Source organism: Orcinus orca, chromosome 10, assembly GCF_937001465.1.
Source record: "Orcinus orca chromosome 10, mOrcOrc1.1, whole genome shotgun sequence".
NCBI lineage: Eukaryota > Metazoa > Chordata > Mammalia > Artiodactyla > Delphinidae > Orcinus > Orcinus orca.
The window spans coordinates 7,838,158-7,861,953 of record NC_064568.1 but is presented as its reverse complement, the minus strand read 5'-3'; the positions used below and the strand labels follow the sequence as shown (position 1 = coordinate 7,861,953).

At 47.4% G+C, this 23,796-nt stretch overlaps 1 protein-coding gene across 9 annotated transcripts in view; it reads right to left on the bottom strand.

Moving 5' to 3' along the window:
• SRGAP3 (SLIT-ROBO Rho GTPase activating protein 3) overlaps positions 1 to 23,796 on the bottom strand; it is a 259,375-nt gene that overhangs the window by 36,899 nt on the left and 198,680 nt on the right. For 2 of the 9 annotated variants that reach the window (XM_033437228.2, XM_033437232.2), the window contains exons 11-16: positions 22,144 to 22,171; positions 19,533 to 19,619; positions 13,136 to 13,181; positions 11,977 to 12,037; positions 10,196 to 10,273; positions 685 to 819 (exon numbers count right to left, since the gene is read on the bottom strand). In XM_033437228.2, coding sequence (XP_033293119.1) covers positions 685 to 819; positions 10,196 to 10,273; positions 11,977 to 12,037; positions 13,136 to 13,181; positions 19,533 to 19,619; positions 22,144 to 22,171 — 435 coding nt within the window. The other 7 variants (XM_033437229.2, XM_004274793.3, XM_033437231.2 and 4 more) reach the window with 7 other exon arrangements.

The following is a 23,796-nucleotide window of genomic DNA, read 5'->3' as shown; positions in this document are numbered from 1 at the left end:
TTTAAAAAAATACTCCCAAAAGATTGTCGTGGATTTTGGCATCTTACAGTCAAGGTGCCTTTACTTCAGCCCCTAGATTGGGCTCCTGCCTTTATCCACAGAAATACTAGTCAAGAAGGACTCTCATGGCTAGTGATGTCAGAGGAAGCCCACAATCAACTTATTTTCATCATTTCCCTGTTTGCCATATTGCTGACCTGACTCCCAAACCTTCCATGGCTCCCTGTAACCCAAGGGGAAAAGCTCTGGAATCCTTGCAAGGCATTCAAGGTCTTCCCTTTCTTGCTCCATCGGACCCTTCCAGCATCTTACACCATGTACTGGCTGGAACACCCTCCTGCTGGTCCCATTGATCTGTGTGTCCCCAACCCTTCCTAGGATCCCTGAGTCCACTCCTCCCCGAAGACTCTACTCACATCATTCTCCGTCAGCTGTGATCTGAGAAACCAAGGCTCCCTCTGCCTCTTCTCTTCTGAGCTCCTCCCATACCCAGAGGTGTACCATGCCCATGAGTCCTTCTATTATAAACCATCTTGTTATTTCCACAACTAGGTTTTAAGTTCCATGAAGACAAGAGTCATATGGCTTCTTTCAAGGCACCCCTCCCCTGCAGCGATGAGCCTGGAGTGCAGCTTCAATAAAGATTGGTCAAGAAATTGATCATTCCACCTGGGAAATACTTACTAATAGTAGATATCAAATCTTGAAACCTTTCCTTAGGAAAGAGTGGGTTTTCCAGTCCTCGGAAATACAGTTTTAGAACGCCAGCGACTGAATTGATATCTCGTTCATTTTGATCATCCACAAGCGGGTCTTCACCTAAGGGGAAACAGGAGATGACGATTCAGCTCGGTAAGGGGGCAGGGTGTGTGCAGATGGCGGAAGAGGTGACCTGGACCAGCCTGAACTGGAGGACAGATGTGACAGCCTCCGCCACACAGCATGCTTAGGGTGCTCCCTGCAGCGGATTCTGAAACTGCTCCAATCTCTAACAACGCTGTAGAATTAAAATAATGAACATCCATCACCCTACAGTTACACTCATCTTGCCATATTTGCTCTCCCTCCATTTCTCTACTTATATTTAGTACTGCTCAATTATTTGAGAGTGTTTTGTAGACATTACAACACATCACTGCTAAATACTTCAACACGTTCCTCCTCAGCATAAGGCTATTCCCCTACGTAACTGTGTATTACACCTAAGAAAATTAACAAGAGTTCCAAAACACCGTGTCACAGACTTTACCCAAACATTCCCCATTGTCCCACGTCTTTCATAGAATTTTTCAAACGCTAAGATCTAATCAGTGTTCACACAATTCATTCAGTTGTTATGCTTCGTTAGTCTTTTGAATGCAAAACAGACCCCAACATTTTTTATTGTTAGTTTGTTTTTCATAATATTGACTTTTATTGAAGAGTCCAGGCCAACTGCCTTGTAGAATGCCTCACGTTCAGGATCTGTCTGATTGCTTCCTCATGATTAGAGTCAGGTTAAATATTGTGGCCAAGAATACTATGTGGGTAATGCTTGATCACTGGGTTAAGGTGGTGGCCTCTGGATCTCTACACTGTAAAGGTATATTTTCTCCTTTGTAATAACAAGTGTAAAATATAAAATATTTTTGTAAACAGTAAGTGACCTATGTGCATGTCATCATGCTAAACATATTTTACCCAGTGCTTTGAGCATCCAATGATAACTTTTGCCCAAATCAATTATTACCCTGCGGTTCTAACAAAATGGTGATTTTCTGATTCTGTCATTCCATCTACAATTATTAGGCGGCATTCTTCCCTAAAGAAGAGCTTTCTCCGTGTTCCCGCCACCCTCCTATTTTTTTAAAAAACATTTTACGGGCTTGTTTTTATAATTTTTAATTAAAGTGTTATAACCCGCTACATCACTATTCATTGGGGTGCTCAGATTGTCCCCAGATTTGGCCAGGGGGAGTCCTTTCTTATGTCCTTTGATGCGACCTCTATTGAGCACTTAATTGCTTACTGGCATAAAAAATGTCCCTGAATCACCTGGTACTTTCCTTGACCTAGACCTGGAATAAAAAACTTCTCTAAGGAGCTTTGTTTGCTTTTTGCAGGGCATGGTATTTAGAAACCAAGATCTCGGTTCTAGGTGTGCTCATTGCTACAGGAGTGTCATAAAGAACATCTAGGCTCTTTCAGTACATAGAGCTAGAATATACATATTTTTTTTTCACAAGTTCACATTGATATTTCTAATTCATGTTTAAGGTACAATGTTTTATTTACCTTCATTTATTTTGTCTTTTCATTTCATTTTTCTTACAGTGAAAATCTTGTTCTGAATAGTATTTATAATTGATATTTTAATGTATCTGCCTTATCCTACAATATACATAAAATAGTTTCAGATTTTTTTGTTTTTGTTTTTGGTTTTTTTGTGGTACATGGGCCTCTCACTGTTGTGGCCTCTCCCGTTGCAGAGCACAGGCTCCGGACGCGCAGGCTCAGCGGCCATGGCTCACGGGCCCAGCCGCTCTGCGGCATGTGGGATCCTCCCAGACCAGGGCACGAACCCATGTCCCCTGCATCAGCAGGTGGACCCTCAACCACTGCGCCACCAGGGAAGCCCTAGTTTCAGATTTTTAATAGCAATATCACCACTAGTGATAAACCTACTACATAAAAATTAACATTTATTTGCAGGGCTTTTTTTGTTTTTTAGGCCCTCAGAATGTATCCCACTAAAGACATATGATCAGAAGACAGAAAGTAGATTAGTGGTTGCCTAGGGATGGGGGCTGGGGTGTAAGCGGTACAGGGAGTGACTATAAATGGGTACAGGGTTCCTTTTAGGGATGATGAGAATTTTCTGAAATTAGATTATGGTGATGATGTACAAATCTATAAATATACTAGAAACTACTAAAATATACACTTTAAAAAATGGATGAGCCTTATGGTATGTAATTCAATAGAGCTTTTAAAAAAGTGTATGACCAGAGCACATGTTGAAAAGTTACTCTCTGTATGGTTGTCAGTCTGATATACAGCTTATTTGTTTCTATTTTTATTCAATTTTAGGGATTTAATTTTTTTAGAAATCCTTTTTTTTTAAAGTATGCAATTTTGAAAATATAAAGCATCCACATGTTCCAGGAGTCCTAACCAGATAAAAAGTTGCTTGCAGAGAAGCCCTATTCTTATTCTTCTCTCCCTACACCTTACATTTAACCATTTTCATTAGTCTCTGGTTTGTCCTGCTAATCTTTCTTTCTGCAAAAATAAGCAAATACACATATACAATTTTTTTACCTTCCCTCATTTCTTACATAAAATGGACGTAGCACACTCTGCTACTACATATACTTGTTTCTTCTCTAAACAGTAAATCCTAGAAATCCCTCCTTGTCAGTTCATACAGATCTTCCTCATTTTTTTTTTTATGGCCGCAAACGACTCTATTTCATGGATAGACCATAATGTAGTCAACCAGTCTCCTATGGATTGACATTTCCATCTTTTGCTGTTACGAATACTGCCACAACAAATAACCTTGTACCTGTGTTTCTTATTCATAGAGGTGTGTCTCTGTGGTAGGTTCCTAGAAGTGGGATTACTGGGTCAAAGGGCAAACAAACGTGTAGTTTCATCAGATAAAGCCAAATTCTCCTCTGGTGGGGCGGCACCATTTTCTCCTCCTCCCAGCAACATGGGAGAAGGCTGCTTTTCCATAGCCTTGCCCATGGAATGTCTTTTAAATTTTTGCCAATTGCACAGGGGAAAATATCTCAGGAGAGCAGCACTTTTCAGTTTAATGGGGGTTGCTGAGCTAGTTCACCCCCAGGATTTCCATGGGGGACGTGAAAGGAAGCAGGCAGCAACCTGACACCTCCCTGAAGGTGCTGAGAGAGGTCTGTTCACTGGGCTTCTCCTCCTCCTGCCAGAACAGCCCAGAGCAATCTAAGTCTGGTAAGTAATGAAGAGCAGAACTGCGGGCTTCCCTGGTGGCGCAGTGGTTGAGAGTCCGCCTGCCGATGCAGGGGACGCGGGTTCGTGCCCAGTGCCTGGAGGATCCCACATGCCGCGGAGCGGCTGGGCCCGTGAGCCATGGCTGCTGAGCCTGCGCATCCGGAACCTGTGCTCCGCGACGGGAGAGGCCACAACAGTGAGAGGCCCGCGTACCGTTAAAAAAAAAAAAAAAAAGAGCAGAACTGCAAATTCATACTTGGATCTCTATACTATGCCTCTGTGGGAAGAGAATGTGTGTCACTGCCAGGGCCTCTGCTGGCCCCAACATGCTTTAGTGCAAATTAGAGAAAGACACCCCCACACACACACTTCCTGAACCAGGGCTTGTGGCTGCCAGGGCATGAGCCAGAGTTCAGCACACTCCTGTCCTCGTGGCTGAGTACTCTTGTGCAGTGCCCAGCCTGAACGACTGTGTGTGGCAGCCCATGCATTGTGTTCCATAGGTCAACCTCTCAGACGTTCCCATAGGAGGAGATGAAAATGCTTCCCCACAGGGGTTGAATGTAAATGTCCCCAGCACTTCATGGCTGCTCTTTACTGGTACTGGCCACTTGCCAGATTCTGTTCCCTCAGATCACTGTCTCCGGAAAACTCATTCTAAGCAATCATCTGGGACCCACCAGCCTGCACTGAATCAATCTGGTTTTGCCTTACACACACACACACACACACACACACACACACACACACACACACAGAGGCATAATGACTGATGGCTTAGAATGAGTTCCTCTAGGATTACCTTTTTTTCTCTAAATTAGTTTTTTCTTTAAATTTAACCTTCAGTTTTGAGTCACTTAGTTGCCTGTTGCATCAAATGATTCTTTGGTTTTACAGGTTGCCTCCCAGTGATGCCAGATGGGATCAGTACAGCCCCAGGTGCCAGTTGCTAATGCCTATAAAATACCATCTTCCCCAAAGGAGAATCATTTAAGAGTTCTTTGGACTTCATCTTCAAAAGTAGCCAAAGAATTCAAGTGACAGGTTATCCCAGAAAATCTTTTGCAGTTAGTGAACTTAGGGTATCAGTAAGAATATTCAGAATACCACACACACAGTTTAAGTGATCTTGGTATAGTGGTGGGACAGCAGTGATTATAAAATGAAAGTAAATAACATGTACATGCTCTGTTGGGGGACACTAGAGGGAAACAGGTGTTTAGCCTAGAAAATCATTTCTCAGTGGATTTCCTATGAAGTCAATGTGTCTTGGGTTTAACTTTGAAACAAATTTAAAAATTCAAAAACTGGAAAAAAAAAAAAGGAAAATGCTTCCCCCACAAGACTTTCTCATGAGGAAGGAAGAGAGAAAACATAAAAAAAATATATATATCTATATATTGCCTATACTGATATAGCACTTTTCAAGTGAGAAGCACACTGGCATATGTGATCTCTCTTAATCCGCAAAACAGCACTGCATGGCACCAAGGGAGGCATGGTCCCAGCTCCACCCCTCTCACCTGCAAGAAAGCTGAGGCCCCAACAAATGAAACAACTTGCTTATGTAGTCAGAAACAGACACCAGCAGCTCCCAGGTCTCGTAATGCCTGGGAGATATTCCTTCTTCTACCTGTGGTTTTCAATTCTATCTTCTGCCTGTCTGCCTGCATGCCTATCTATCTATCTATCTATCTATCTATCTATCTATCTACCTATCCATCTATCATCTTCCTTCCTTCCCTCCTTCTCTCCCTCCTTCCTTTACAGTAGAATCTCAACTTTTTTTTTTTTTTTCAAGAAAAAAGTTCCCATGGATGAGCAAAGCTGCCTTAGTTGAATTTAGAGAAAGGTGCAAGCCCCACCTTCTCATCTTCCCTCCTTATCTCAGTAGCAGCCCTTGAAGCCCCTCTGAAGGACCGTAAGAGTTTGAAAACTGCGCTGTATTAAGCTGTTCCCCTAGTGCACCACATGTTACTCTTGTGGTCTCATGATCCAAAAGCACAAGGATTTTATTTCCTCCATACAAGCTCTCCTTGTTAAGTCTGGTTAACTTACTGACCACACACACACACACACACACACACACACCATCCATTCTTGCTCTTCCTCCCAGAAGGCACTTCGTCCATAAAAGGAGCCATCCAAACAATCCTCCCTCCTAGCCCAGGCCTTCGGCTCTCTGCAAGGGTTGCCAATTTTGGCTTAGAAATGAATGGAATTCCAGAGTTCAAGATGAGCAGGATGGTGTATGTGAATGATGGCTTCCTCCAGGAGGAGAATTAGAGCTAAAATTCCAGGCCAGTCCAAGAGAAAGCTAGTTCCCATTTTGCTAGCTAGTTTCCCGGGGAAGGAGGCGGAATTATTACCAAACAGCCCTGCCTGCAGCCTGCTCCCAGCCAGGTCGCCCCAGCATTCCCTAAGGGCTGAAGGCAGGCTGCACCCAGGGCAGAGTGAACACACCGTGTGTGCTCACAGCTCTAGGGGAACGTGCTGCTGGATGGGGGCATGGCAGGAAGCCCACAGGTGGTCTCTCCGGGGCAGGTCTCTGCGGCCAGGATCCTCCCAGCTCCATCCCGAGGCTCCGCAACGTGACAACCCCTCCCTGTGTCTCCCGCTCACACCCCTCTTCCTGGGGTAGGAAACAGATCTGAGAAGGGCCACATCCAGAGTCTAGAATGTGTCAGATCCTACATGCCATGATTTCAGCCCCAAATCCAAACCCACAGTTGATGTGAGACCATTGACTCCCTTTCCAGCCACCCTTCCACATGAGGAGAGAACACAGGCAGCTCTCTCACCTTTTACATACCAAGAGGACAGGGGATTGGTTTGTGGGGAAAACAGAGAGGCAAAAAGCTAGCCTGGGAGACAACAGCAAACCACAGCTCTTTCCACAGCACAGCTGCTGATTCCTGTTTTTCCGTGATGTTTTCTCCTTCATTTTGCCAGAAGATTACAGGAAGATCTCAAAACTTGAGTGCTGAGTTTGAGATTTACTGACAGCAAAATATAATAAAAAAAATCATAATCCCTTGGGCTTCCCTGGTGGCGCAGTGATTGAGAGTCTGCCTGCCGATGCAGGGGACACGGGTTCGTGCCCCGGTCCGGGAAGATCCCACATGCCGCAGAGCGGCTGGGCCCGTGAGCCATGGCCGCTGAGCCTGCGCGTCCGGAACCTGTGCTCCGCGACGGGAGAGGCCACAACAGTGAGAGGCCCGCGTACCGCAAAAAAAAAAAAATCATAATCCCAACTAAAACCCTGGTTGACTCATGTCAGAGGAGAAGGAAAGTGCGTTTAGGAATAATAAGCCAAAAATGGATTTCTAACATGTAATTTTTTCAGAAGCTTAACAAAAAGAGGTCCGTGCTCCTTTCAACAGCCTTCTGCACGGAGCGTAGGCAAGAGCTTCGCCCAAAGAGAGAAAAAAAGGGGCCAAGGAGGAAAAGACCCATGTCTGTTTGAACAAGTGGCAAAGGACAGGCACCCTGCAGTGATTAGAGGGTTTAAAATTTTTAAAATAAAAGGAAGAAAGGAAAAACACACAATGTAATGGTTTGGAGAGAAAGTTCCATCGCCAGTTAGAGCAGGTGGGCCGCGAGGAGTGGGCCCGGGCCGCTCACTGCCAGGGGCTGAGAAGAACACAGCAGCGAGCCAGGGAGAGGAAAGCCGGTTTCAGGAGATGGGGGAGGAGGTGCCCCGAGGGTCAGCCAGGTCAGGAACCCAAACCCAGGGCCGGTGGGTGGTGAATGTCAAGAAACAGAAAGTAATGCATGTGAAATCTGGGTACCAGCCAGCCCAGAGAAGCCAAAAAGGGTTTTTCTAAAAGAGACATCCCAGGAACTATTCTTTCAGAATAAGCCATGCTCCCGTGTAGGCTTGGGTGGAGCCGAAGAACGAAGCGGGCAAGAGAATGAGTTTCATCCCGGAACAGGGGTGAGAGGGAGAGGGGCCAACTGCACACATGAGGCAACGAAAAAGCAGAAAACAATTTTTGCAGCTGAGGTTTGGGTCAGGTGATCTCTTCGCTCCAAGGAGCAGAGAAGTCTAATTTGCACAAATACCCCTCCAAGGCACCTGAGCAAGTAACAGAAGGTGCTGACCTTAGAAATCACGTTCAGGAAGGACAGAAAGCAGCGCTGCTGGGGTGGGGATTGGGCCTGGCTGCCTGGTACAGCAAGGTACTTACTTACAAGACACTGGCAAGTAAGAAAACACAACGGGGAGCGGTCACTGGGCTGGAGGCACCAGGCAGTTTACTCACGACATACAAGGAATTCTCTCTGATGGGGTGAGCCCAGGAGGATGGAACCAGCAAAGGGTTCAGACCACGGCTCTGTTCACTTACAATGAACACAGGGCAGCAGGGGTGTTAAGGAATTGGGGGAAATAAAGAAACCAAACCCTGGCTGGGCTGTCTGTCATTGCCAAGAGAAGCTCAGGGAAATGATGAATGACACTTCTATCAGGGATGCTGAGGGGAGGATACCTCTTGCTGTATGGGCTTTGCACATGCTGTTCCCTTGGTCTGGAATGCCCTTTCCCTGCTTCCCCTGACTCTTACTCTTCAAGCCTTAGCTTAGGCATTTCCTCTTCCAGGAAGCCTTTCGAGGCTTTGCTATTCCTCCCCCTACCACGCAAACTGGGCTAGGGGCTCCCATGCTACCCAGCGATTACTCCATGCTTGCGCTGACCGTGCTGTTTACTAAACTGGTTCTCTGCTAGCAGTGACTTGTCTGTTGTTCCTATCATATTGACAGGCCCTAGTCCATTACCCAGTGCAGTGCAGGGCTCAATGCAGGCTTGTTGAGAGGATGAATGAATGCGCGAGTAGGAGCTTGGAGCAGGGCAATTCTGGGGCTCCCTGGTTCTAAGTACCCAAGATCCTGGAGTGGACTCCAAACCCTAAGCTCTCCAGGACCCTCCTCATGGGCCACTGAGAGCCATATCCAGCCCAGTCCTGCTCTCCACACCCGGTTCCAAGCCAGAGTGCCTAGTGCTGCAAAGCTCTGTGCTGGGGGCTATGGTGGTGACTGCCTGGGGCTGACAGACTGCTTCCTCTGCCCTGGAGCTAGATCTCAGGACGGAAGTGGGAGGATAGGGTGACCGAAGGTGAGTCTGCTCAGGAGGCAGCCCCTCCAGGAAGCCTGGCAATAAGTCGGGAGAATTTTAGGGCTGGAGCCCCGGGGAGAGGCTTGCTCAGAGCACAACCAACAAGGACAAACCATAACCTTCCAAGGCTATTAGGAGGATTACATAGAAGAATGGGTAAGAAAGTGCTTTGTAAATTGGGATGTGATGTATTGCGGGGAAATGGGTTTGGGATCCGGGTCCTCAGACCAAACTTAGTACCTAACTACTCAGAGAAAAATGTAGTAAATCAGAGCTGAGGAGTAACTACGGAGACGGGATGCTTCCAAACGCTGTGAAACTAGAGGTGCAAATATCGCTTAGGATGCCCCACACTGGCTCTTCTTTCCTCCCTGGGATGGGCTTTGTTCAACAACCAGAGAGTGTGATGCTGGAAAATATTTCCTTGAACGGAAATGCACGGACTCTCAGTTTCACTGTAGCAGCAAGATATGTACTAGTATAAAAAGGCAGAGGTTTAAGAAGAATTGAGCTCCTCCTGACCCTAGGAATTCCTTACTTTGCTTGGACACTGACACTGGCCATCTGTTCCCATCAGGGATCCTGAGGCCAAGGGAGGCTCAACCAAATAAGCCACATTCTGGTGGCCACTTCATTCCTGATAAGCTTTTATACCAAAGTGGGAACTAGGTAACCTCTCCAAGGGTTGGGGAGAATAGCTTTGCCAAAAACACTGCATAAAAAAGAATTAGGCAATTCTAAGCCACTCCATGTTATCTAGCTTCTTCCAACTTTTCTAAAACACAGCAGCCTTTACAGATTCACACAATAACTCCAAGGCCCTCTTTCCCAGCAACCACTGTAGAGCCTACCAGAGAAAGTCATCCATGTGTGCTGATAAATGTTCAACAGCTAGCTCTTTGGTGGCGAAAAGAAAAAGATCAAAGGTCTTAGTGTTTGCCCATTTCTGTGGTGTAAATACTCCCACCTTGGCTGATTTCGAGCTACCAAGGTGAAGTCGCTGAAGGTGAAGTTGGGAAGAGATGTTGATACAAGCTACCCCAGCACCACTGGCTCTAAGACATGCGTTAACACCCAACCTGGCTTCCTCTGGACACAAGCTGGAGATGATCACTTCACACCTACCTCTCTCAAAGGAATTTTTGATGTCATTGACTTCAACCTGGGATCCTGGCACTCTGAAGATCCCTTGCTGCTGGAGTCCTAAAAGAAATAAACAAACAAAAAAAGAAAGAGAAAATGCCTTGAGCTCATCAGGCCACTGGGAACACGGAAGACTCTCCCCACTGCTTGCCTCTTTCTCCCACCATCCTTTGTAACAGAGTCATTCCCAGTGACCGTCTCCTGGCAGAAGCCCCAAAGGAGCCTTTGCGATGAACTTCAGCTGGTCCAAATACTCAGTCACATTCTGCTTCATATGTCTAGGGTCTCTTGTTTGGGCTTGAAGGAAACAAGAAGTTTATATCAACACTGGACCAGTGAATGACTTCCACTTTAACCCACAGGTCAGCTCAATCAAATAACTGGGTAGTGAATGCTGCCTAGTGCATTCATCAGTTGCACTGGTCCCAAGTAGCTTGACCTGAGTTTACAAATGCCATCGGAGTTTAACAGCCACAGAGACTCTGAATGAGAATGATTAATGCCACTCCCTCAACCATTCCCTCGCCCATCACAGACAATGTCTTCCTTCAAGAAAATCTAGAGTCTAGAGTGCATGCTGGCTTGGGATCAAGGAGTTTGGGGGACATTAACTTATTGCAGAAGGACGATCTCATTTTCTATGTGTTTCTACAAGGCCTTAACAAAGAGGAGAACTTGATACCTGACACAGCAGTAACAACAAAACAGCGACCTATAAGATTGAAGGAATTAGAGGGCCTCCCTCATCTGAAAAGGGAATTAAGACTGGGATCCTTTCCCTGAGATTCAGTTTTTCTATATGAAACAACTCTCCACTTTATAATTCAGGAAAGTGTTTACCCTTAAAGGCAGGCTTTAGTTAAAGTTTGGTTTGTACATATAGTATGTGCTCAATAAACGTTGTTCATTTCTTTCGTGCTGAATTTCTACCACCTGTGTCTCTTACCCCATCCTCCTGGCTCATTCCCATCCAGTTATGCTGGCCTTCTTTCCCATATTAGGCCTTGACACTTGCCATTCTCTCCACCTGGCTGGCTTCTTCTACTCAAATATCACCCCCTCGGAGATGGCTCTCCTTACAACCTTAGCCAAAGCAGGCCTGCCCTCCTCTAGCCATTCTCTATCCCCTTTAATTAGTTCCTTGGCATTATCACTATCTGAAATTATATTATTTGTCTCTCTGCCTGTTCATTCCCTTGCCCTTCTAATTGGTCATGTAAGCTACCTAGGGCCAGCATCCTACCTGTCTGGTTTGTGGCTATGCTGCCATTGTCAAAAAAAGTGCCTGCTATGCACTCTGGAAATATATTTTTGGAGGGATGAATAAATGAACAGATGGAGGCACAATTTAAGTGCTGGGGACACCATGTGGCAAATCCCAGACACTCTATTTCCTCCATGGAGCTTACCACAGTCTAGCAGGATTAACTGATCGGTTGACCAATCTCATTCAGCGCTCAAAGTGCAGAGCTCTGGGCTCGAGTGTGAGCAAAAAAGGAACTAATACAGTTGTCCCACGTGCCCTCCCTGCTCCTCGGTTCTCCTAGCTCCTGGGTCTTCTCACCACCATCTTCAGTTCCCCCGACACACAAGGCTCAATAGACAGCACTCAAGATAGCAGCTGTTCCATAGAACGTTTTCCCCTCAGAAGCAGAGCAGCAACAGGAAATCTTCCCAGACGAATTTGAATCTCATATCTTATGAGAACAGCCTAGCACCTGTTCTGGAAAGAGCTGAAAACACTGCCCTGAGATCGAGCTTACCATATAAATTGATGTATCTGATGCAGCTCTCGACGACCAGTGGTATAGCTTGTCCTGAATCCTTAAGAAAAAAAGTTGTGAGTTGTATTGGACTTGGCAACCACCACAGGAGAGAAGACACTGCAAACACAGATTATGAACTCAAGCCAGAAAATTAGTACCATCAGATTAGTAGGAAAACAAGCAAGGAAACACTAATTCTAAAGTCTCCACAAACAGTTAAAATAGAAAGTCTTCTGTGATTGCAGAAAAGCCATAGCTGTGATCATTTTAAAGAAATGCTCTGTCTTCCTATTCAGCTGGGAAGGAATCAGGGCTCAGGAGGCCTGATAGGCACATCAGGGAAGGGGAGGGAGCCCACCGCCTGGAGGGGCTGGAATCCGCCCTCGAAGACTTCTCTGCCTCCCACTGCCCTCAGCCCCATCTCAACTCTGTTCTCCCAGCGCTCAGGGCAGGATCAAGGCCTCTGCCTAGTACTGTAGGACCTGCTGCCGGAATTAAGAAGGACACACCATGGGGGAAGCAAGGCTGGCCCCAGGGATCCTTTTGAGCTCGGAGGAGGGGTGACCAATTCTACTCACAAGTAACAACCTAAACATCCAGACAGATATTTGTTTAACAGTAAACACATTAAAAGGAAAAGTTCTAGAAACAGCTAACGTCAGCCACTGACCACTGAGTGGCAACCTTAGTCAGAAAGGCTGAATAAGATGCAGTTCTAAATACATGCATCTGGGGTGTGAATGTATTTTCAATTATATTTTCCTAGACTGGCCCACAACCACAGAGAGCTGGGCACGGGATAATTTCCTTTCGGATTCCGTGACTGGTTGACCTCTCTGCTATTTCAGGCCACTTACAGAGCATAAAAATTTTTTAAAACTCTCTTTGCAAAGGGGACAGGTTAAGCACTAGCCTCCTCAGAAGGTGAGGAAGCAATGAGGCATATGTAATATGCTCATGTAAAGGGACAAAGAAAAAAACCATGATTTCGATGCTTTCGTGGGTCCTCCACACCCCACCTGCAAATTCTGTCCTTGATTAACTACCGTCATGGAGAGGGTAACAAAGTGGACTCATTGGCAACAGGCAAGGCGGGCCCTGTGCTACTAGTCAGGGCTAAAGACAGGTTCCATCCAGTTGAATGGGGCTGACGGACCTTTCCAGTAAATACCTGGTTCCTGGTTCGAGCATTTCTTCTTCCTCTGATAACAAAAAATAAACAGGCAGCAGAGCAGAAGAAAAAGAAAAGATTACGCAGAAGTAATAAGACCAGTTAGAGCAAGCAGCTCCTTCAGAGTCCGGGAACGCCGAAATGCAATGGCAGCCAGCGGAGGTCCGGGGAGACGGCAGGCAAACCGTGGGCCCAGTGGAGCTCCGGACCTGCCCGGCCAGCCTTCCAGGTGGCTGCCTCGGACGCCAGGGGGCAAAGGGGCCTCTTTCAGTCCTTGTCAAAGGGCAGGAACGGTGTGTACTGAACACTTGCCCCACCCCAAGTCTAGCTTCTCCTCAACACAGGGGGCTGTTTACTCACCAATGGTGAGAGCCCACCTAAGACTCTTTAACGTTAGCCCAGCCACCCACAGAAAAGGAGGGACACACGCCCTCAGGTGTCTCCTGTGACACTGGCCCTGCAAGTCAGCTCAGGAAACCTCGCTCTTAGCTCTTAGTTAACCAAGACCGTGTTTATGAGGTGCCCTCTGGATAGGACCAAACAGGATTCCATCTGGTTCCAAATTCCACACCGCTGCCCATGCTTTCCTACCAAACACCTGGGGCAGCTTGTCCCGGGTACCCACTTGGCTTTGCTTTCCTTCTGCCCACGGACCCTCACCCTGGCACTGAAAAAGCCTCAGGGAACGCAAAAGCTGACAAAGCCTGGAGGAGGGAGGGCAGTGGAGTCAGAGAGCCTTCGTGATCTTGCGGGCAGAACCGGAGGCTCTGCTTTCACTGAAGTCGCCCATTTGCAGGCGAGCAAGGCCTCTTCTTTCTTCCCACACATGCAGTGGGTCAGGCTCTGGGGTGCGTGCTGTGTCTCATCCCGACTGAGAAACGGGAGCATGTGCGCCTGCTTGCTGGCGTCACCTGTCCAGCCCCTGGCACCTCAGCAACTAGAATTTTCCTATGTCGACTATGCCTCCCTGAACCTAGGACAGCAGTGCCAGGTGATCAGACAGGGCCCCGTGGGCACTCTCCGGAAAGCCCAGGCAGCACTAACAGCTAACATTTCCATGGTGTTTACCCTGCGCCAGGCAGAGCTCTAGAACCCGGCAGGTGTTACTCATCTGATCCTCGTCACACACTCAGGAGGTGGGTAATTATCATTCTCATTTTATTGAAACAAAGTAAGGACTCCCCCTGCCCCAGCCCGAAGGTAGACCTCCTGGGCCTCAAAATTTATCATAATAAATTGGGTTTCCTTCTATCCGAGAGAAGGGGGGGAAAATCAAGCATTTTGAAAAGAATCCATTCAGGTAAGGTCCTAGAGATTTATACAATAACTCCAACTACGTTTATCCGGCATTCTTGGGGATGCTTCCTTGTCCCTCTAAACCCTCATAATCACGGAGTTTCTGTGCTGTTATTTTATTGAAAAGCCTTTCAGAGCTTTAGAATTTCAGAGCTGGGGATTCTTAGTTCACACTGAATCTTCTTCCAGATAGCATGGGAATCATAAGAGGAAATTAAATTCCATTCCCAAAGGTTGAAGGACTGGATGCATCACACTGCCTTTTCATTTTCTGAGAGTTAACAGTCCTTGAGGTTGGGGTCCCGCCGCTGCAGTCTGTCCCCACAGGGAGCTTAGAGTGGGCACGCAGAAGAGCTGGCGGAATTGCACAGATGATGTGCGGTACAAGCACACGTGACTATAAAAAAATGCATTCGCTCAACAAACATACTTTTTTCAGTCAAACGGTCCCCTGAGGAGGCTGTGCTCTTATTTCAGCAACATGCTGCTGCCTAGTGCTCTGGGGTGACCCTCTCTGGGGGCTCTTTTCAGAGCCAGTCCCCTAGCGCCCACTACAGCCTATGCCTCTTGCCATATTGTGGCTCTAGGGGCTACAAAGCCGGGCTCTGATTGGCGCTTTTCATTCCAAAGACTGGGGTGTCCTTTCTCAGACAAAGTTTTGGCACCGCTGACGAAGGTCCTGCTGCAGGCTCTCGGAAGACTGACCAGCTGCAGCAATGGCTATATATTTAGAATAAGGATGTGGCTTCCTGGTGACTACCTCCAAGGGGCAGACAATCCCGCGGTTGGTGCATGGCACTCGATCGTCATGCATTTTTTGTAGGAGCTCTCCATTCAGAGACTGTTTCACTGAACAGAACACCTAACTTGCAAATGCCATTAGGTAAGAGCTCCTTCCAAGCGTCCTGACAGAGCACCTGTTTCCAAAGAGCTGAGCATATTCTGAAAGGTGTCTGTGTCTCTGAGCCTTTGCTCATTCTGTTCCTCCTCTCAGGGGCTCCTCCGTCCTCCCCTCTGCTGTGTTCCGCCCCATCCTTCAAAGCCGCCCGGACCCCACTGCTCACAGTTCTTCCTGCTCTGAGCTCTCACAGAAATTATTTCCGTGGGGAATCAGTCACCAAGTGCTCATCCTTAATCATCTTCCGCGTTCAGCCTTCTGTCAAAAACCTCCCGAGCAACATGATAAGCTCCTTGAGGGCAGAGAGAGTAGCAAATGGGCCTCAGTCCCCTCTCAGCTCTGGAGTATGGCTTTTTCGAGAAGAAAGTCTTGTTGGAGCGAGGAGGGAGGATGAAGAAAGGGCTCTTGAGACAGCCCCTCTTCCCATGACCTTCTGGATGGCAAACTGCTCACTCGGAGTCACCTCCAAATAGCACCCCTTCCCTGATGCACGCAGTAGCACCCCTCATTTTGGGGTCCTCCACACCTCCCTCCTCTGAGGCATCCTAGAGCAGCTGCTGCTGTTTCCCACCCCCGGGCAGTGCCAACGTGTGCCCTCCTTTTCCCCTTTCCCTTCCCCCACTGTCCCCCAGAACTCAGCTTACAGACAGAGGGACCCAGGCTGGTCCTGCCTACCCCCTCCCACGCCTGAGGCCAACCCTCCCTGCCCAGCAAGTCCTGTGCATGCCCTATATGAGGACAGAGGATAGAGAGCCAGAGCAGGGGCAGCCTCAGCACTCCAAAAGTGTCGGCAGGGCCCGAGAACCTTTACTTTTCTCCTGACTCTTATTTTCTGCAAACGGTCTTCGTTAGATGGGGCACGCTTCCAATAACTGTCAGGGACCTTCTGCTGTTCCCCTAAGTAATGTTCAGAATGCATCTCCCCTTCCTCAAGTATGTCCCCCACGTGCTGCCCTTTTCAACTCCACCACCATCTTAACTTGCCTTGAGCTGTTCTATCTGGGATGGCTTGATCCTGCACCCTTTGCAGCCAAGAAGTAAGAAGAGAAACTCACTGAGGTGAAAAGCTTTTTTTTTAGTTTAAGGTGTAAAGGATTAACCTGGAATTCTAAAGGGACTACCTCAGCTCTTTTCTCTTCTCCCAAACTGCCTAACAAGAAACAAAATTAGGTGGAAGGGTTGTCTCTCATACAAATTGTATGTGTTGTGTTCCTTTGCTGGTATATTCTCAACTTTAAAAAATCACTTGTATAAAAACACAGTTACTCACAGGGCTTTTCTTTGTATTGTTTCCAACCTGTCCCCTCTTGGGAGATGTGAGTGTGACTCAAGGCGAGGGGGTTTCTCTAAGTGTCCCTCAGGCTGGTCAGGACTGCAGTTCCTGAAGCAGTGAAGTGGGGCTGACAGGGACCACTGTCTGGCACGGATTCAGCGCCACCTGGATTTTACTGGGTCCCAGCGTGATTGCAACCCTCCCCCAGGGTTGAGAATCAAGGGAAAGCACTTAGGAGCGACTGGTCAGAGGCAAGAGCAGCTCTGATTAGAAGCCCTCACTGAAGCTAAGAGCAGGCTGCCGGGAGGACCAGCTTGCCACAAGGCCTGGCCGAGGGCCCGGATTGAAAGTTCCAGTCCGTCAGTCGTTGATAGGTCGGTAGGTTGGGGCAGGGCTGTTGGCCGGGGGAGGAGGTGGAGAAAGGCTGCCATTACATTGGGTGCATTCGCGGACTCCGTGGCTCCCCAGCAAGTACCTTAATGAACGCTTCCATACAGCCGTTAAATAGTTTATGGCTACACACTGAGAGAGGCCTAGGTCTCCTCATTTTCTGTGGTTTAGGGGGAAGACAGGGGGGCCTAGGGGAAAACGGAACAAAAGAAATCAAGAAAGCAAACAAGGTAAACATACAACTGGGAAAGACGCTCTTACGACCCACGACTGGAGGAGAACACAAAATGCAAATGGAAGGCCTGAACCCCCAGCGCATTGGTGTCCAATGCTCCATCTGAAGGCCTCTGGATGTTTAAGCAGGTCTTAATTTACCCACGGTGTCAGGCAGGAGTAACACAAATGTATTCTAAATCACAGGAGGGCACAGCACGTGTCCAGGAAACCATTGAAACTCCAATCAGGGCTGTCATCCCGCAAAGCTGACCAGATGGAGGGGGAATCAGGGGAGAGATGTAATCTGTAGCCCAAGAAAGCAAGAGACTTTCAAAGATGATTGGAAGGGTTAATTTTCATCATGTTGGCTTAAATGCATCACCAAGTCTCAACTCCCACCATACCAGGGCACTGATCTTCCTAATGCCTCCTTGCATTTCAAATGCACTTGACTAATCTTTAATCCATTGATCTAAGAGCCAGGCAATTATTATTCTTATTTTAGAGATGAAGAAATTGATGCCAGGAGGGAGGCTGCAGCTTCTTTGGGGTCCCCAGGGGACCCAGGATGATGATTATCTCCTGTCCTTTAGTCAAGTACACTTTCAGTTACAATGTTTTCAAATCCATTATCACACTTAATGTCAGCTCAACCCTGCACGTATGGTCCCATTTTACAGAGGCCTAAACTGAGGCCTAGAGGGGGGAGGTGGCAGAGCTAGGCCGCAAACCCAGGCCTCTTTGGCTCCAATCCCAAGATTTTTACCAAAGGGTCTGTCATGGAGCCTTAGGGAACTTTCTCATTTCCAGCCAAAGACTCATCCATCCCATTAACCCTTGCCAGCGGAGGACCCGTGGGGTCAGGTTGAAAGTGTCTTGCTTGACTTTAGGATCTCCATTCCCTGCGCTCCATCTCGGCCACAGGGAGGGGCGATCATACCACAGTTCACCAGCGACAGCGAAACAGCCACAAACACTGGACCAGTTTCCAGAGTTGCTCACATGCATATACCTGTGTTGGCTTATTTGCTCATCTTTCACCACCCAAGTTGGCCTGACTCAATGCTGCCAGCCTTCTAGGGCAAAGGGCTTTCTGAGGTTAGGAGGAGAGTCCCTAACCAAGAGACACAGTTCATTTTCAACTGGCTTCGTTCATAATTTGAGAGGTACCAAGTGGGGACCAAGCCTGACACAGATAATGTCCATGCGTGATGAACACAGACCTGGGCCCACAAGCCTTGACTGATTTCTGTGAATGGGCAAGAAATCGTATGTGCCGTGGAGCCAGTCAAGGAGATAAGACTCATGCTGCCTTGCTCACTGGCCTTGTGGTGCCTGTCTCCCTCAGCAGGCCCGCCATCTAGGGAACTCGGATCAACTTCTAGGTGTCTGAATACTGAGCAAATGCTGCTAGCTCCAGGACATGCATGGGCAAAGACACAGTGGAATCCAAATCTCATGCCACCCAAACACTGGAACTAAAATAACAGCACAGACCAAAATTTTGCAAAGAAACAACAGGCAAGAGTATTTTGAGCTCATCTCGGATCTACGTCAATTTGGTTAGCTAAGTCCATGTCATTTCTTTTTCATAAGTTACTTATTTTTTGAGGATGTGGGTTATGTGAGAGTGATATTTCTTACAACAGATCTGCTTTTGAATTTCCAAATGCCAAAAGAGAGTGCCAAAAATGTGACAGGGCCATAGGTTTTACGTATCATAACTGGAGGGTAGCAGCTGCACCACCTTGTTTCCATGGTGATTTGGGTTTCTGTTTTTGGACGTTCTCACATCATTTCCTTATCTCACACTGCATGATACCCTCACGACAACCCTGTGAGATAGGCAAGAACTATTAAACCTACTTTAAACATAAGGTAAACGAGCCCAGGAGAGATTAAGAAACTTGCCCAAGGTCATAGGAATAGAATTCAGCTCTTCCTATTTCAGGTTCCGGTGTGATTATGGAAATTGGGAAATTGATTTTATCACAGAACATTCAGCAATAGCTTTAAATCATCTATTAAACTCTCATGGTCAGCAAGAGTACAGACTCTTAATGCAGGTGTTGGACACCCAATACCAAAAATATCTAGGGTGCCTTTAAAATTTATTTCCTAAAATAAGTCCTAAGGATTCTTTTTTCCTTGAAGTTACATAATTTCTGCCCAATCCAGAAAGCAAAGGACTGTTAGAACCGCATCAAGATTTCTTTCTTTTGTGTGGTGCTCTGTGCAGTAAGCGGAATCTCTGACAAGGAAACGTAGCTATCCCAACTTTGCATGACACCAAATTGATACCGACTTACTGAAGTGCTGGGTGGGGCACAAAGTGGGGAGCAGGGGGGCAGCTCAGCCAAGGAAAGTGGGGCAGCCTAAGCCTTCCATCTCTTCTGCTGCTCAGTTGCAGAGCAAAAGGAAAGAGAGAGAGAGAGAGAGAGAGAGGGAGGGAGGCAGGGAAAACAGGAACAGAGAAAGCCACGGAGAGGAAGAAAGAGAAACCAGAGACCAATGTCCCCTTTCTGCCTTTCAACCAAGATAAAAATTAACACGCATTAGTAACATAGGAATTGGCCTCAAAATTATTCTGTGACCAGAAGGATGGTTATTTCCCTAGACAACCCAACAGATGTGGGTGTCAACATCCAAAATGGCAGCAATATTGTAGTTCAATGGTGGTCAGGCTCTTGGAAGCTGTGCATGGGTGTGCATGGGGTTGCATCTGTTTGGACAAGAAATCTCGAGTGATTTCACTGCTAATCCAGACTTGGAGCGAGTCAGCCTAGGTTAGGGAAGCCAGTCAATGGTTTGAAAAACCATATCAAACCTTACATTTGCATCTGGCTTTGCCATTTACCATATGTCTTTCAAGCGCATTATTGCATCTGGTCAGCCTAATTACAGGGTTATTATGAATTGGGGCTATTCTAAGATAACGTTCTAAAGTATGAGAAAAAAATATACAATGTGTTGCAGTCCATGTGCAAAACTTGGTCTGTCTATACAAGGCCAGCAACAACTTGGCTGAGGGGACCTGCTCAAATAATCACCCAAAACAACACTGACCTCGGACAGGAAACTATGGCAGATAAAGAGGGCCACAGTATAGAAATAGCTCACCCAGGACATTTAAGATAAATTTAAAATACACTTCCAAGTTAGCAGTGCACTCCACAATAAGTTAAAAATGATTTTTGGAAGTAAGAGGAAGCTTTTACTTTACTAAGAGTTGCCTTTGACCTTGGCCAAGGGCCAAAGTGCAGATGGCTGGATTTGCAGCTTAGTGCAGTGTATCTAAGTGGGAGGTCTGTAATCCTAGCTTGGATTTCCCAGGCCCTAGGTCAAAGAGGGTGTGGAAGACAGCATCTCAGAGGGCTTTATTTAAAAAAAAAACAAAAAAACAAAAAAACCTCTCAACATTTCTCTAAGGAAGACCCTGGGACCTCGCTAAGGGTTTGATTACAGATCTCTCCTACAATCTGCTGGAATCATCTTCTCCCACATGAGTTTTAGGAATTAGGAGGAAGTGAGGGATGGCTCAATTCATCCCCCCATCTGTTTAATTATTTGCAAACTTTGGTGTAAAATGTGGCTTCTGTTGTTCTGGTACTATGACAACACTCTTGCAATAAGTAAGTAAATAAATAAATAGGAGTTTGTTTCTAAAAGGTTCTTAGAAAGTAACCCTGCACATCTGCTGACCCATGTGCTGGGAGGGCCTCGCCTGGTCTCATGAATCTTCCCAATGTCCGGGGACTGCCGGGGCCTAGAGGAACAGCTGCACAGGCTAAGCTTCTGGAGAGCCCTCAGTCTTCCCCCACCCTGGGCCAGCAAACTGAAAACCTCAGAGCTTTCCAAGCCTTTTCCCAGCCAACTCCCTTCCACATGAGGCGGGAGTTAAGGGTTCATCCTCCCTCTTGCCAAGTAGGACAGCTTTCCAGGATTCTGGGCCACTGGGAAGAACTTGTGGGAAAAGTATGTCTTTGGGTCACTGGGCCCAGAATGAGGCAGAAGTAGCTCTCAACGGCCACGTGATGGAAAAGCGCAGGCCTCTGGGCCACCAGCTCAATTCAACTTGGGCAGTGGGACGGGCATTGCTGGGAACACGGAAATGGATGGGCTCTAAGGAACCCGGGCAGCGATAGGGCTGCTTATGGACCTAAACTCTCCACAGGTAGAGGAAAGGTCCAGTCCTGAAGCCAGCCTCTCAGCTATCAGCTGCTGAGTGAAAGTGTTCACTGGTTCTGGTCTGCTCAGGGAGAAGCCCGGAGGATAATGTTGAGCGAGCTGGAGAGAAAGCAGAAGCTGCCCACTATTACTTCCCCCACCAGGGGCTCTGCCATCAGGCCATCCCAGTGCTGCGAGGTCCGAAGCCAGGGCAGGCAGCAGCGGGCGTCTGCGCCCGCTCGTGTGGATATGCGCATGCGTATGCCCGGTGGTGTGCGTTTCCAGCCAAACCCGGAGCCTTGGCAAACTGGGACCCCGGGCTGGGCCCCACGCCTCGGCGATTTGCTCAGCAGCCATAGAACGGATGGGGAGACAGGTGGGCAGCTACCCCACAGCCTCTGGCTTCTCCTGGTTGCCCTCAGCCACTCTGCAATATATATTACCTTCCCGTCCTCCCACCAGATGGATAGCAACAAGGGACGACACCCACTTCCCACAGCAGCTCTGAAAGGCTCCCTCCCCATCACCAGTCTAATGCTGGAACCAGCAGAGCAGCCAAAAGACCTTTGCCTTCCCTCTCAGCACAACCACACCCCCGTGGGGACACTGGCGAGGAGCTGTCCCCTCTAAGACTCCTCCGCTGCCCTGAGCTCCAGCACTGTCTCCCCACCTCCCCGTCTGTCCTGCTCCCCCCACCTCCTCCCACTGCCCACTCAGGCAGCAGGTGAAGGAAACAAGATGCACCGCTCTTACCTGGTTGTACCGCATTCTGCTCTCTCCCCTGGAAAGAAAAGTGTACATTGATTTAATTGTTGGTTTTGTTTTCGTTTTTGTTGGTTTATTTTTGAGCGGAGAACATTCATCTTTTTCTAAAAACAAGAAACAACTAACACCTTAATTATTTGTGAAATGGGAAATCTTATTATGCCTAAGGTATGTTCTGTTGCGAAGAACTGAGTCTTATCAAATCCTCAGTGCCTCCTATTTGTAGGGCCATGTTCACATATTTTTCATTTGTTATTGTTCCTACGCATTTGATTTTCAGTGATTCTCAAACTACAACCTGCTGACCAGTGGCATCAGAATCTTCTGGAACTCTTGTCAAAAATACAGATTTTTTGGGCTCTTTCCTGGATAAGGACCCAGGAATCTGCATTTTGACAGCACTCCCAGTACTCTCTTCTATGCATACCCCAGCTGGAGAGCCCACGCACTGCTTTATGTCCACAAAGGTTTACTGAGCACCTGTCATGCCCGGCACTGAAGGGTATCAGCCATAAGACACCTTCTGTTGTCACTCAACCCCGCCAAGTGCCCACCCCCAGCCCTCCTGCCTTCATCCTCAGCTGAAGACCTTCTCGCTTCCTTCACTGGAAAACAAAATCAATAAGACAGGGTCTCTGGGTACCACCATGAGACCTACCCACCTACCTGCGCTTGCCCACTCCCCCGCTACCTCCTTTCCCAGTGCTCTGGAGGAAGCATCCTGCTTCTGCTAAAACCCAGACCCCATGCCACAGGTCCCATGCCCTCGGCCCTTTTCAGGGGCTTTGCTTCTGCAAGTGTCTCCCCTCTCTCTAGCATCGCCAGTCTCCTCTCTTCTGGATCATTTCCATCAGCGTATCAACACGTACACTGGATACATCCAACCTGCCTTTTAAGCCTCCCCTTGATCCCATTTCTCCTCTAACTCAATCTCCATTTCTCAGCTCTCCTTTCCAGCAAAACTTCCTGAAGGAGCTCTGTTTGGGGTCCCTGTCACTTCCTCCTCTTGCCTTACCGCAGCTGGCTTTTGTCCTCACCACTCCACGGAGACTGCTCTGTGCGGCTGAACCTAATGTCTCCTCTGCTCTTACCTGACTGCTCAGCACTGCCTACCTCAGTTAATCACTCCCTTCTTCTTATAAAGCTTTTTCCTCTTGATTTTCATGACTCTGTACACTTTCCAGGTGTCCTTCCTGCCCTACAGGCTGTTCCTCAGTTTCTCTTGTTGTCTCCTCATCTGTCCAAACTCTAACCTCTAAATATTGGAATGCCCCCAGGATGCAAACTGGGTCTCCTCCACCCTCTCTAGGTGATCTCAAATGCTTGCTGAGACTTCCTAACTTTATCTCCAGATCTTACATTTCCCTGGAATTCCAGTCTCATATCCACTGCCCTCTTTTTTAATTATTGAGGTATAATTTACATATCATAAAATTCACACATTTAAAATGTATAATTCAGTGATTTTTAGTAAATATTCAAAGCTGTGCAACCATCACAACTCAATTTTAGAACATTTCCATCACACTGAAAAGATCCCTTGTGCCGATTTATAGTCACTCCCTCTTCCCATCTCCAGCCTATGGCAACCACTCATCCACCCTCTGTCTCTGCAGATTCGCTTATTCTGGATATTTCATA